Source organism: Pholcus phalangioides, unplaced genomic scaffold (genome assembly GCF_987345545.1).
Source record: "Pholcus phalangioides strain wild (caught in Gottingen) unplaced genomic scaffold, Ppha-v1.0 ptg000013l_1, whole genome shotgun sequence".
NCBI classification, from domain to species: Eukaryota; Metazoa; Arthropoda; class Arachnida; order Araneae; family Pholcidae; genus Pholcus; species Pholcus phalangioides.
This window is the reverse complement of record NW_028301606.1, coordinates 37,018,129-37,033,769: the sequence shown is the minus strand read 5'-3', so window position 1 is coordinate 37,033,769 and position 15,641 is coordinate 37,018,129. Positions and strand designations below refer to the sequence as shown.

Below are 15,641 nucleotides of genomic sequence, written 5' to 3'. Positions count from 1 at the left end.
ATTCAAAGACCATCAGGAAGAGCTTCAAAAGCTATCGGGGGGTGCCTAATCGATTTCTTATTTCACGGATAGCTAGCTCTACGCACGTTTCTATAAGATCTAAATCTTCTCGCACTAAATCCCAGACATTTCTCACCACATACACACAAAATAATTCGGTCTTCCCATAAAACATTACCGCTATCCATCATATTCCACCATGATGATGATGACTTTCAACGAAGATCTCATGCATAAACATAAGTACAAGAGAAGAATTTTCTCTCCCTCCAAAGAGACAGTGATGGATTTATGGTTTTGCTGAGAGCTCTACTGATTCATTCTAGTCTGATTTTCGTGACCACACATTTCTCGGATTCGCTTTCTTATAGTATAACCCGCTTGGCCTCCCTCCCAACCCCTACAAATGTGCCTGTACCTCTAGTTCACTCTTTTGGTCCTTCACATGCTTGCACACGCTTTTGGTCAATTTTTGTCATTCCCATGCTTGCACACACTCTAGGTCACTTTTAGGGCATTCACATGCTCGCGCACTACCAAACCAGACACATGCAACTCGTCAATATTCCTCTGCGGAACTTCTAACGAATTGGTACATGTTGGAATGTATGTGTATGTATAGTGACCCTTCCGTGAAGTTTGTTTCTGTGTAATGCTTGTTGTGTGTAGTGCTGCCATCTGCAATCAATTTTTCAAACTATGAGTTTTTTCTCAACTCATAGTGAGTGATGTGTAATGAATGAATGAATAATTGTAACGGGGAGATCGGCTCGCATTCGCTCCTCGAAGTTGGAAGCGCAGAAAACCAACTTCAGCCAAGCACCACTGCGGGGACGGTGGGGTTTGAACCCGGATCCTCGCGATGTGAGTCCGTCACTATGACCGCTCGACCACCACAGCGGCACATGCTCGCACACTGGCACACGATTTAGGCCATTCTTTTTGTCAGTCACTGATCTGGTCCCTCGCTCTCCAGGTCACTCTTTCGATCATTCACATGCTTTCATACTGTTTTTGTCTCTCACATGCTTGCACACGCTCTAGGTCACTCGCATGCTCACACTTTTTCTATAGGTCACTCTTTTGTTCACTCACTGACCTGATCCCTTTCTCAATTGGTCACTCTTTTGGTCATTAACATACTTACACATGCTCTAGGTCACTCTTTTGGGCCACTCCCATGCTTGCGGGGCTAGAGGAAAGCAAAAGGGTAATTACGATAAGTTGTACTACATGGAGGGAGGGGGGAGGGTAGCAAATTCTAGGTGAGAACTAAAACACCGTTGTAAAATCATAGAATTTTTTAGTGGTGGAAGCGGCAAAACCATATTCGTTCCTCCCTCACAAAAATCGTAGTTACTGACCTACATGCTTCCATGTGCTTTTTAGGTCACTCTTTTGGCCATTCACATGCATGGGCGGTGATACGGGGAGGGGTATAGGGTATTGCCCTCCCCCCTCCCCCCCCAGCCCCAGCCGATTGATCGAATGTATATGGGTATATATGAACTAACATCATCGTGTCCCCCTCCCTCAGACATTGAAGTTAATCTTTGTCCATGTTCACATGCTTGCATATACCTTAGGTCACTCTTTTGGTTATACCCATGCTTGCACACGCTCAAGTCACTTTTTTGGTTATACGCATGCTTGCACACGCTCAAGTCACTTTTTTGGTTATACCCATGCTTGCACACGCTCAAGTCACTCTTTTGTCCACTCACATGCTTACAAACTTTCTAAGTCACTCGTTTGGTCACTCACTGACCGAGTTCCTCACTCTTTAGGCAGAGGCAGATTTATGGTTTTACCATCGTGGGCTATACAAGTTTTGCGACCATCCATTCCTCAAATTTGCCACCCCTCCGAACTTGTCACTACCTTGGGCTATAGCGCGCCAAGTCCCCTTATAATATGTCACTGTAAAGAGGGGAAGAGGGAGAGGACCATCAATTCAAGGCACTCGGTTTCAGAGACAAGTAGGGACGGGACAAACAATGGCATATGACATTGAACTCTTCTCTTACCGAAGGATAATAAATAGATAAGTGAGTTTGGAAGTTGTAACTACTATTTGATATTCTTCACAGCATCACCAGTCTCCAATTGGTCATTATCCTCGGTAGGAGCAGCACCAGCAATAGTAGTCCACTATAGCTGGTGTTGGTAGGAGGAGGGAAGGAAAGAGAACACTGTGTTACTCTGTATAATAACACCTCCAGAAGAGCCAGCCCAAGATGCATTTTTTGCCCGCTGCATGGGAATGTGTACATACAGGTATAACCCTTTTTTTTTCACTCCCTTCTGGAAATGATTACACCCCGGTTTCTCTCTCTCTCTCTCTCTCTCTCTTTCCTTTACTTACCACGTGAATAAAAAAAAAATCATGTGAAAAAAGAGAAATGTTATTCTTCTACCACCGTAAGGCCATCAACCGGATAAAGATGATTAGGACACACGTATTTCCTCTGTTCTCTTCTAGCTTTTCTCTCATCTCCATGTCTTATTATTACGAAGCCCTCAACCCCTAAGTGACTTTTTTTTTTTTTAAATATAAACCGGTTCTCAAGCAGACAAAAATGTTTTTTTCTATATTTTTTCGTTAATCTCACGTGAGAGAATATAAAAATACCGAACGAATGGAGAAATAAATTGTGTTCATCAGGTAAAAGACGCTCATCGTATTTGTACGCATATATAAATGGGTATATTATCGATATATAAGCTCAGTCAAATCGAGTCAAATCCACAGTTTGTTTGTAGTCACCGCTTCACGCACCACGGATGCCGATGAAATTAATAATAAAACCGGGATTATTGCTTCTCTTTTTTCATTTTTCAATGCCTCGACATGGGAGAAAAGTGGCAATACCGTATTCGTGGTGAGATGTCAGATTTGTTCCGTTGAGGAATTCGATCATTAAATTTCCTACACACACGGGAATTTCAAGTTTTTGTTTTTAATGTAATTCCGTTGTTAATTCGAAACAAGTTCCGATTAACTTCCAGAATTTTCGAAAATTTCTCATTCAGACCTTCGCGTACCGCTCTTAATATTGAAGCGTGCCGCAGGTTGCCGACCCCTGTAATCACGGATGACATTTCATGGGCAGAATTTAACCCTTTCAGTATTGACGGGAAGAAGCGGTTCTCAACCTGGGGGGGGGGGGGCATGTGGTTCCCCCTTTGCGGTACTAAGATATTCTAAGGTGACCACGGGCAAAAATTAGTTGAAAGGGGGTTTCTCCAGTTCAGATGAAAGGAGAGCCACAAATGGTGAAAGGGGGCTACGGACAGCTTTGAAGAATTGGAGCTTTCAAGTGAAATATGGTGCGAGAAAATGTTACTATTTTCAGAATCCATCACAGCTGTCCATAGAACCAGAGCAATCTTAACCCACAGACCACCATAGATCTTTTTAAATGAAAGTATGTAAATATGTAAGCTGTAACTTCAGCCAAGTATACCCCCCCCCCCCTTAAAACATACTTTGCCCAGGAACACCATGATGTTGAGAAGGCCACGCATAAAACCTCCACAAGGACTCACCAAAACTCTAGCCCAGGGTAGGCGCGGACTCAGGGTGACGTGTCGGTAGGGTCGATTGTAGATTCACGTTGGATTGTCCCACATCTTACGTAGACCTGTTCTTCACATTTGATTCGTCGCTTGAGAGATATAATCACTCCCTTTCTACATTCGTGCCTGGCCCAGGGTTCCAGAGTTATAAAACTTCTGTTCATCATAAATTTAGTTTACGATGGACACGCTGTACAGTAAACTACACCGTATTGACACATTGACAGCTCTCCCAAAAAAAAAAAGATACTGTTGAAGTTTTAAAAATGCCAGTTAATAGAGATCTTTCAAACAAAAAAAGAAACAAGTGTTCAAATTTTCAAATTCAATTGAAATTTTTCGTGACACCGAAAGACGTCTTTCGAAACACAGGACGTCTGACTACTTCAAAAAAAAAACAACAAAACAACAGTGATTAAAAATTTATGCATAGTTGAAGAGTGGTGTGTGCGTGATACTGGCAACAGTTAACAAAAGATTCGCAAGTTTGTGAAATTTCAAGTTTATGACTAAATAACTATTTAACTCTCTAAATGTTGAGAAAATTTAAAAAAAGAAGAAAGAATATACTCACCATATGCCGGCTTCTAGATGCATACTTATCGTTTCAGGACACCTGAACTTATGACCTAAAAAAAAACACCGACAAAGTTAGCTTGCGTTAATTCCCCCATATCGATCACAATAAAAATGTAATCATAAGTGCGACAGTACCCTCCCCCCCCCATCTGTTAAGTATCAGGTGTTTACAAATTCTAATGTGTATATCATCTCCATTAATTAATATAGTATTTAGTGAATAAATGCGATATTTTATTGGATTTAAATTGTCCAAAATTCCTTGTTATAATCATTATGAGCCATTTGATGAACGACACCTTCTCTCTCATCGAATATTATCTGTATAATTTTAGAAACTTATAATGCTTCGTTTGAAAACATATCTTAATACGTTTTTTCCCGTTTATCGTGTAATAGTTATTTATTTTCGAGATGATTACTTACTTCTGTTCCGCGTTGTGAGTGTCTCGATTTGCGATTAATATCCAATTTACGCGGGCGAAATTCTTATTATTTACTAAAATACTCCAATTCGCAATAATATTCGACTTATACACGCCCACAAACCAGGCCAGTAGGGTACCTTCTCGGGGCCCCGGGTCAGACATTTTATTGACGGGCCCCCTTAAAAACAAAAAAAAAGTATGCAAAAAAATGTGCAGTACATTTTTTGTGAGGGCCCCATTCGGCTCGGAGCAGTGCCCGGGTTGTCCCAGAATAGTTACGGCCCTGCCGCAAACAGATACTTGATCAACCACGGCAAAGGAATTCATCCTGCTACTTTCCGCTCCAGCACCAGACTCGTCTCCCTTTTACCTGGTTGAAGCTTTATAGTCCAGTGTTTCCTAAAGATATGACAAGTTGGGGAAATGGAAAAAGTGTTCTGCGTCTAAGAGATCTCTAGGCTTGGCATTACCGAAATAATAAATTTTCAAAGAGGCGAGATATCTTGTAATTGCCGAAATACAAGGCATCAAGTTAGGCGAGATATCTCGTTAATGCCATTGAGAGGGTTAAGAAACGGATTAAATTCGCAAATCATGATATCGCTGTAACTAAGACTGAAAAGTCGATTCACATAAAAATTGTTTTGTATATAGTAATTGACACGATAATACTCGGACACGTACAACTTTTCAGTAGAATCAACGAGTCCGCAAATTAATCTTCACTGTGTCTGAATATTCGTCTCCTGTCGTACTGCAGTTAAACGTAAAAAAACACTCACGAGAGATTCGAGGCCAAGACTGCAATTGGGGGCGCTTAAGGTATCTGACTACTTCGAACTTTTTTCTATAAAACGGTTACAGTGTGAACCTGCGTGGTGATGACCTGAATCATAGGGATCGATATATAGGGGCCGACAAAAGCCCGGCGAAAGCTCAAAATTGGGACACTGGTCGGGTCAACTGGCTGATTTCGGACTTTGGGGCCGTTCAAGTATTACGTAAGCAAATTTTTAGCCATTTTTGACTCCATCCCCCCCCCCCCTGTCAGCAAAATTCTGACCCCCCCCCTTATCAGCAAAATTTCGTCATCAGCTCTGCCCCTCTGAATCCAACTCATATTTTCATAAAGGTTGGTTGATGACGCAAGCATTATCCAAACCCCCCCTCCCTCCCTTGTCATCAAAAGTCAGCAAATCGGAAACCCCCACCCTTCCCATCGATGATGACGTAATTATTTGAACGGCCCCTTTGGCAGTAACATATACAAACACGCAACACTAAAAGTGAGCGTAACTTTGGTTCTAAGCATCATACTATAAAAAAAACAAGGCCTGTTTTAAAATCACAAAAATGGGGTTTTCATAAAAAATGAAAATAGAAAAATCACAACATCGTCTTTCGAAATGACGTTTTAAACGTAGTCGGATACCTTAAGCGTAGTTTTTGTTTTCAAAAGAAAAAAAAAAATACATCAGTGCTCATTCGATAGGCAACGCTCATGGCCCCCACATCCTGAAGCAGGGCACCTAGGCTGGGATCTTTTACAGGCCCCCTCGACCAGACTTTCCCGGGGCTCCTTTATGATGAATTTATAGCGTGAAAAAACAAAAAAATGATTAAAATCATCCCGGGCTCCAGGGCTGGAGCCTTATCAGCCCACTCCATGTGGGGGGCCATGACAACGCTGCCCCAACAGCTCCCAAAATATACTTTACCAATTTTATGAATATTCAAATTTTTCCACATTAATTCGATTATCATCGATTCTCGGTGCTGTGTAGATATGCGCTTGTAGGTAAATGCTATTATGCATCACTGCCTATTATTCTGGACCAATTTTTAAGTAGAAATAATTGTCCTTTGACCTTTCAACCCTTTATGGCATGGGAAATCGTCCGAGATTCAACAACAGAAAAGGAAAAAAAAAAGAAGTTCGGGTAACGCCCGATGTTCTATTCTCCGAAGCGAATTCTTTTTTTGCATGAAGAAAATAAAATAAAAATAATAATGCATGATATTTTCTGCGTCGAAATTTAATGTATCATGAGTTAGTGTTTCTTTTCTTTTTTCTATTTTGTTCTTCTCTACGTTTTCTTTTCCTAAATACACGTGTAGACGACTTTCATGCGTGTTCTTATTCACTGAGAGAGAATCAGATTGAAGACTTTGGTGGGAGCGAGAGTGAGAGAGAGAGAGAAGAAAAGCAAATTTTCATGGAAGAAACACCAAAGAAAAAATAATAATTTCACTAAAAACCAGTCTGTTCTTGGTTTGCTTCTAAAAAAGTTGAGTAACAGGTTCTCTCCTTTTCTTTTTATGCGATATTGTCGGGCCAACAACCTCTTGCCCACTCTCGCCACAAGGCAGCTCTATAAAAGGCCGATTCCTATTATCTGATCCAACACCACCACCATTACTGTCATACATATAATTTTTATATTCTTCTTATTTTCATTTTCATAAAGAAGAAGAAATGGGTGTGAGCAGAGAAGATTAAAAAGAACTCAAAGGCAGACGCGGTGATGATCGGACGAAACAGACATTGTTCTACTTTTTTTTTTTGGTTAATTTTACGGAAATAGTTACTTGGACGGATTTCTTTTAATGGCAGAGGTTAGTTACTATTAAAGAATATCGAGGGGGAAAAAGTGAACATATTTGAAACGATTTGAATTGCAACTGTCTCTCGTGAATGCTTAAGGGGTAGGTGCACGTAAATTTTCCAAAAATAGACATTTTTTTAACTTTAAAATACTATAAAATTTTCTGCGTCTAACTGCGTTCGAGTTTTTTTTTCTACCTGCTTACAATTACAGAGTGTCCCATAGACTCGTAAATTCATAAATAGTTTAAAAATTCACAAAAATCAAGAATCGGTATATTGGAATGTGGTTTGTGAAGTTATTCTCACGAAGAAAAAGCTGTTTTTGGTACAGAAAAAAAAATTAGTTCAAATTTTTGTTGATAGGGGCACTGCATGACAGTTCATCAGAAGTGACTGGACCCAAACACCTTTCTTCATACTCTTCTGTGTCCGGAACGTTCGTAAAGTTTCAACCGGTAGTTTTAGGCTGAGGTAAAACAACTTCACCTATAGTGTTTTATTCACCACAGGTCAACATCACAATGAAAACCTTATGTGAGTGTCAGTAACAGGAAAATTCAGAAATGAGTTGTTAATTGTACATCCTGCATTTTATAGGATTGCATATTTCCAACCACACACGCACACATCAGCCTTTTGTGAAAATAACTTCTTCCCCAAATCGCATTCACATACAGCGAAACTTCGCTATAACGATATAACTATAAATCATTCGACAACGGTATTTTTTTTGGGAAAGTCTTATTTGGAAATGTCTATACTCTCATGTTTACCTGCTGCCTCTCGATATAATTATAATACCTCTATTATAACGATATTTTTTCTTGGTCCGTAGAGTATTGTTACATCGAGGTATTAATTTCTTCAATTTTCATAAATTTTTAAACTATTTACATCTGCATTGAATACTCTGTATTTGAAGTTTATAATTACTTTCATTTTTTTTGAAGAAAAATAATATCATCAATACATAAAAATGCACTTACAACCAAACGTTTTCGATGTTTTTATATGTTCGTAACTCCGGATACAGAATAGAATAGAACATTTACTATGATCATGAACAAATAGACGTTTCTTTTCCAGCCATTCCTCGTAGAAAATCACTAAATTGTGCTCTAGCGGGATGAAATAATTTTTCGTTAATGTGATGAGCATATCTCATTAGCCGGGATCTCATTCAACGACTATAACGCGGAAAGAAAGCCTCGCGATTTAATTGGCAAAGCAATCAAGGATATAGAAAAAAAAAGCGATCAAATATCAAAAGCTTTCAAGCACAGAACGATAATTTCTTTTCTTGTGTCAGGTTTTTTTTTTCATTAAATGCTTTCCTCAGATTGTCTATTGTGTGTATGTGTTAAGGACTGCTGCGTACGAGCCTACGACGGACGGGTGGACGCGCATGCGTAGCTCGAAGGAACGACGAAATAACAAAACAAAACCAACCCGCTATGCACGACAGGTAGCGAATAGCGTGACAGTACATCAACGGTGTACGGGTTAACATGCCAGTCACCGTGCAAAAATGACTGAAATAATACAATATATATATATATATATATATATATATATATATATATATATATAGAAGGCCTGGGGTATGTATGGGGGATATATGGTGAATCACGTGAAGTCACATGATTCACAAACGCTATCACATTTTCCACGTACAGATGCTCTTCCTTTCTCCTCTTTCCATTACAAAAGACACGAATTGATAACCACACTTTCAAAAACATTCCACTGCACCTGAACAAATGGAGAAAATGTCTTGTAAAGTTTTTGCCGTGACAGTACGGTATTTACACCCACGTTTCATTTTGTACAAATGTACAATGGCAGCAATTGGCAATATCGCAGCAATGGCTGGATAAATCTCAGTGCAAAGGGAACGATGAGTTGAATTTGTATATTGCAGTGGTTTCTTGATCTGTTTTTGCCTGTAGGCCGAATTTCGGACCATATTTTCTTCTCGTGCCGCCGTCCCCCGTCTTACCTAGAGATAATGATACGACAGCAACATACCGACCATGACCACTGCTCTGTCCCCACAAGGGATATACGCTGGTTATTCAAAAAGAATATGGGTCATGGCGGGAAAAAACATGAGGATGTCCACAGGTCCCTGCCTCTCACTGTCTATCCTTGGGAATTGACGTGCTCATGGATGTAACATATAATGGCAATTAAAGAAAACATATATATATAATAGAAATGGCAATTAATGAAAGGATATAACATAAAATGGTAATCAGTTTCAGAAAATTATTGCCTGTACTTGGGAATTCTTATTCGCGAAGATGATATAGCATATATTGGCAATGGTAATCAATTTTTTTTAGAACATCATTGCCCATTCTGAGTTTAAATATTTGAAGACGAATCAAATTTTCTTTCCCAGCTCGTAGTCCACGTCCGAGGTATCTTCATCTGACGAAGTGGCCATTTTATTCAATATGAAATTTCCCCTTTCTGATAGTGATAGGAACCGAGAGACACACTCGGTCTCTGTCGCACTAGGTGATATAAGCAAATTGTTCTAGGACGACTCGGGTGACCCCGGGAAACCTAACAATTTATTGATCTATGGAAATAACAATGCCTTCCATCACTGAAGGCTTGAACGAAATTTATGCACATGGGTAGGTGCATAGACCATTCATGCACATCGCCTGTGAAACGAATGCCACACATACATTCAGAACACTGATTCTCTGGCATATAAAATTTCGTTAGAAATTCCGCAGAGGAATGTGTGTGAGGTGCATGCATGGCTAAGTAGTAGTAGTAATAATGGTAGTGAAATAAGTGTAAAAATTATTTCCAATCGTAGAAATGACCATAGGCATGTATAATCTCCCTGTTGAAAAGTCTCACTACAGACAGCAACAGGCCTACAACAGTACAAATCCTCAATCATTACACTTCACTTATAGTTAGAAAAACTGATGACAGAGATGGAGGCACTATAACAGGCATTACATCGAAACAAACTTCACGTTAGGTTCACAACACATACACGCACATTTTTCAGCATGACCCAGCTTTCTTCAACCACCTACTAATATCTCTTCATTGAGACAAAGCGGTGGGCAATGATCTTATTAGAAGGAGAGGTATATATATATATATATATGTATATACGGGGTGATTATAAAAAAACTATCCCGACATATGGGCCCCTAACTATCATACCATTCACAGAAACTGAATGAAATTTTGGCATAAGGTATTTTGAGGTATGCGCTCAAGAATGATATGGAAAACAACAGTGTCACTCTAACAGTTACGGTTACAGTGAGAAAATTTCGAAAATATCAAATGGCAACACCAAGTTTTTTGTATTGGAATGCGATCTCCATGCTGAAAAACACTAAATAGCGTTGGAATGGCACCTGTAGCACGAAAATCCCCGGAGCTAGGCAAGGAAAAAGTAAAAAGGACTTTGCCGTGCACCAGAGCATTAATGTTCGTTTCATTCGTCACACCGTTTCTTCTGCTGAGATCCCAACCTGATTAGTCCTCCACAAGGTCATGTGGAAAATTTATGAAACACAATAAAATGCTTTATTTTATGCTGCTTCTCTGTCCTTATTGGTTGTCCTCACTTTTAGCCTATCTACCGCCGGTGATTTTCATGCTACAGTTGTCGTTCGAACGCTATTTAGGGTTTTTCACAATGAGGATCACATTCCAATACAAAAAACTTGGTGTTGCCATTTGATATTTTCGAAATTTTCTCACTGTAACCGTAACTGTTAGAGTGACACTGTTGTTTTCCATATCATTCTTGAGCGCATACCTCAAAATACCTTATGCCAAAATTTCATTCAGTTTCTGTGAATGGTATGATAGTTAGGGGCCCATATGTCGGGATAGTTTTTTTATAATCACCCTGTATATATACATATGTTACGGTCAATGAATTATGCTTACTTACCAATCGTCTCGGTAAATTTGGCCGTCTCCGGCCCCCCTCAAATTATCCGATCCCAGCACCAGTGGCGTTGGAGCCGGGTTGTCGAGCACCTACGGTAATTTATAGTAAGGGGGTTGAGCACCCAACTGAATCGATTCATCGAAATTTTCTATGTGAAGACCAAGACGAGTACCCACAAGTTCCGCACACTTCCCGACACCCCTGCACTGCACTCACAGTTAGGGCTGTAACAACGATTGGTGCGAGGGGGGAGAAAACATGATTTGCTGCCCTCACTCAACACCTTCTAGAGCAGAGCAACAAAGGTGTTGCCTCACCACTGTAAAATTCGATGATTTTATAACGGTGTTTTGGTTCCCTCCTAAATTCTGCCGCCAGAGGCATTTACCACCTTTGCCTCCCCCGGTAGAGAACCTCTGCACTTAAAATCTCCACGCTAGTTTCATAATTTTAAGCAAAATGCAGCTGAAACATTCTTTCTAGGACAATAAATAGTTGCACGGCATATCAGACGAAGATCAGCATACAATGCCAGGGATATCACGTGACTTCCATGAATAAAAATGATGTCATAAATATAAGGATGAGTACATATTACCCATCCGGGTATCGAATGTAGAAGTCAGTCGCGCAATTCGCAACGGGTTATAAGTGTACCCAGGTTAACAATCTCTTTGTTGCTCTTCTTTCTTCTTCTACTTTTACAATGGCAGACTCCTTTTTGCAGGTGCGTACACATAGTTACGACGGACATTTAGCAATACTCTTGAAAAAAAAAAGAAGCATGTAAGGAAAGTAAGTTACACACAAAAACGTTGAGGAGGAAGAGAAGGAAAAACAAACGATATATTTCTTTCTCCTCTTATTTCTTCCATTTTTGAAATTTCAGTTGAAGTGAAATTTTCATAGATGTCGCAAAAAGAAATTTCATATCGGTAGATGTACGACGCATGTAACGTGCAATTTTTAGACGGATAATTATAGAAATGTCTTCGAAATAAACTCACCGTCGGCTGATAGCCTGGAGACAATTTTGGCGATATTTTGCACTTGCCTCATCGAATAGTCGGCTGAGTTGTCTGATTCTAAATTGAAATCTGGAGGGAAGCTTCGAGTCAAGGAAATAATGATAAAAACTATACAAAGCATTTGAAATTGCACACAATACATATTGCGTGAATACACACTCGCTTCAAAAAGTTAAGTTCACGCGACGGCTTATATAACATTACGACACCACTTTAATCTTGTCCCCCCCTCTTGATCAGTGTTTCTCAACCGACGAGCCGCGGCCCGGTAACCGTCCCTGACATCAGTCAAACCAGGCCGTCAGTGGTTCACCGTTTCATTTTCACTCATTTATTTCCCATTCGTTGTGTGTATGACCGGACCTTCCACTCACAAAAAAAGAAATCAACCGGGCCGTGAGCTTCCAAAGGTTGAGAACCACTGCTCTAGGTCTAGATTGCACGGTTAGTGAAACACAAACACACGGTACTCGCACATACAGTCCCTTCACACGTGGAGCCGTCGGCACTCAGTCCCAGCAGATAGTGTCTTACCAAGTGATATTGCAACCTTGGAAGTAACAGTTGTGGAGGTCGCTCGTCGATTCCGCTTAGCTACAATAGCAATATATCGATTACGAAAACAATTCCCAAGCAAGCCAAACAGCCGACCGGAGACATGGGTCCAGTCAACCAGGGTTACCACCCCCATCTGACGATCGGTATATTGCTATAGCACTTAAGCGGAATCCACGAGTGACTTTCACCACTGTTACGTCCATCGTTGCAGTATCACTTATTTCTGTCATAGAGCAAGGCAATATTTGCCAGTACTATGCGCAGAAAGCTCCACATGAAGGGACTATGCGCTCGAGTACCACGCATTTGTGTTCCATTAACCGTGCAATCTAGAAGGACACGGTTAAAGTGGTGTCGTTATGTTATATAAGCCGTCACGAGCTTAACTTTTGGAAGTGAGTGTATATTTTTACCAAATAAAAAAAAAAAATCATTGTTTCAATAACTAGTAGGATACTAAGTGTGTACAGGCTGTCCCAAACTGTTTGGGACGCAGATATCTCTGCAACCGTTAACTTTAGAAACATATTTTCAGTTGCAAAAAGTTTTCAAAAAAAAACAAAAAAAAAACATGCTGTTAGGGGTCATTCAAGTATTACGTCAGCATTGGAGGGGGGATTTCGGATTTGCTGACTTTTGATGACAAGGGGGGGGGGAGGGGGGGTTCGAAGGTTGCTTACGTCATCAACCACCCCTTTTTGAAGATATGAAATATTCTAAGCTGCTGACAACATTTTGCTGACGGGGGGAGGGGGTCAAAAATGGCTGAAAATCTGCTTATGTAATACTCTTGAATAGCTCCTTACTTAATACCTCAAAATTAGTTTGAAGGGTCCACATACATAAAAAAATTAAGAAATTAACTTTTTATATATACAGTTCCCATGTGCTAAAAGTTCCAATTATTGAAATGTAGATCACGCTCTGAAAAGTCATTTGCAAAACATTTCATATTTTCGAATGCAATATTTATCAACATATCCACTATACAGGGTGTCCTGTAAGTGCCTAGCATGGCCTTTGTCTCATCAATCGTCTGTCGTAAAGGTATAATTCCAATTTAAAAAATGATCAAAAGGCGTTCAAAAATCACCATGTACCAGTTTTGAGAGTGAAAATACAGTGTGTAACAAAATAAAAAAAAAATCTAAATTTTTATACGGTCCCCTTGTCCTCTAAGGTGCATTCGAAAAATTGTTACCCTGTGATATCTCCCGAGGCCAAAAGAAAGAAAAATCCATGTTTCTAAGTGCAATATTTGCTTAGATATTTGAATTCAAAAACCGGAGGAAAGTTGTAAAAGAACAGCAAAAACTAACGGAGATAATACTCCTTTCCTTCATTTTTATACTATCCTTCTCCCCAACTTTTCTCCTATTTTCGAATTCAAATACCTCAGCGAATATTGAGCTTAGAAACTTGGGATTTTTTTTGTTGGACTCAGGAGAGACATAGCAACAACTTTCTAATCGGATATTAAAGGGAAAAAGGGGATCTTGTAAAAATTTAGATTTCTTTTATTTTGTTACTCACTGTATTTTCACTCTCAAAACTAGTGGAGGGTAATTTTTTAACGCCTTTTGAGCATTTCTTACATCGGAAACTATACCTCTACGACGGACGGTTGATGAGATAAAGGCCGCATTTGCACTTACAGGACACCCTGTATAAAATCACTATGTTCAGGACTGTACGCAAATGGAATGAGCTCAACAATTAAATTACGTAAATGTCAGCCAGAGGCTCACTCTGGCGGCTAGACTTGGAATCACCTCTCCATCTCATTTACAGGCTGTAGCGTCATCCAAAATAAGGATGTGAATATAGTGCATATTTATGTCAGATTCTGGAAAATTTTAGCTTGAAATTCGGGGTTTTAACCAATCGGAGATGACGCGGGTTTCCAGAATCTGAAATCCGGAGGCACTGTGTTCACACCCTAAGAAATTAGAGTGTGTATGTACCCAAGTCACTCCAGTTTAAGGCACAATTATATAAAATTTGTGAAAGTAGGATGTGTGTGGCTGTATTTATAGGTATACGGAATAGTTTTGGATGTAGTAACACGTTTTATTTCACATTGTGAGTGAAGTATTACGTAACCAAGTGTATAATAAGGGTAGGTGAATCATCAGATTTCTCGCGTGTATTCCGATCGTCATACATACAGAATTTTTTCTCCCAGGAATCTGTCACAAGATGGCGTGTACACAATCCTTCAGTTTCATAGGGCTTACAAATTACCTATGATTCGATATTTATAGATTCCATGAAGTGGTTAAACTTTCTATTCGTTTTTATTACTGGATTATTCTTATTGAGCGGAAAGGAGGGTGGGAGAGTACGCGACAAGTGAACTTTTGGAAATGAAAACGGAAATTGAAGAGATAATGTCTTAAAAATTTTATGAAGTTCATTGAATCAAGAGCAATTCTGCAAGAATTTAAAGAAGGAGCTTCATTAACAAATGAGCTATAAAATTTCTAAACAAAAATGAAGAATGTGTACTCCTTCAGCCCTGTCGGGTAAGAGTAAGCAGTATGTGCTTCTTACAACACCACCAAAACGTTCCGACATGTACGGATTCGTTAGAAATTCTTCAGAGGAATGTGTACGAGGTGCTTGTTCGGTTTAGTAGTAATAATGTGCTGCTTACTCTCTGCATTCAACTTCGAGGCGTGAATACGAGCCGGTCTCCCATTCAAAAAAAAGTCTCCCCGCAGAGAGCAGGCACAGCCACAACACGATACTGACATAACATGAAAATTGAGGCATTCACCATCTTTACTTCAAAATACGGAATACAAATGGTACCACCAACAAGAACACGAAACGAGCACCATTCTAGCAATACAAATACGTTAGAGCTACCCATTCGCTGAGAACACACATTGCAGAATGCACCAACTCGTTAGAAA

At 39.7% G+C, this 15,641-nt stretch overlaps 1 protein-coding gene across 2 annotated transcripts in view; it reads right to left on the bottom strand.

Moving 5' to 3' along the window:
* The window catches only part of fus (epithelial splicing regulatory protein fusilli), a 91,259-nt gene that overhangs the window by 18,058 nt on the left and 57,560 nt on the right, over positions 1–15,641 (bottom strand). For both annotated transcript variants that reach the window (XM_089241318.1, XM_089241319.1), the window contains exons 4-5: positions 12,145–12,234; positions 4,154–4,208 (exon numbers count right to left, since the gene is read on the bottom strand). In XM_089241318.1, the coding sequence (XP_089097444.1) occupies positions 4,154–4,208; positions 12,145–12,234 (145 nt within the window). The remainder of the gene's footprint in view (positions 1–4,153; positions 4,209–12,144; positions 12,235–15,641) is intronic.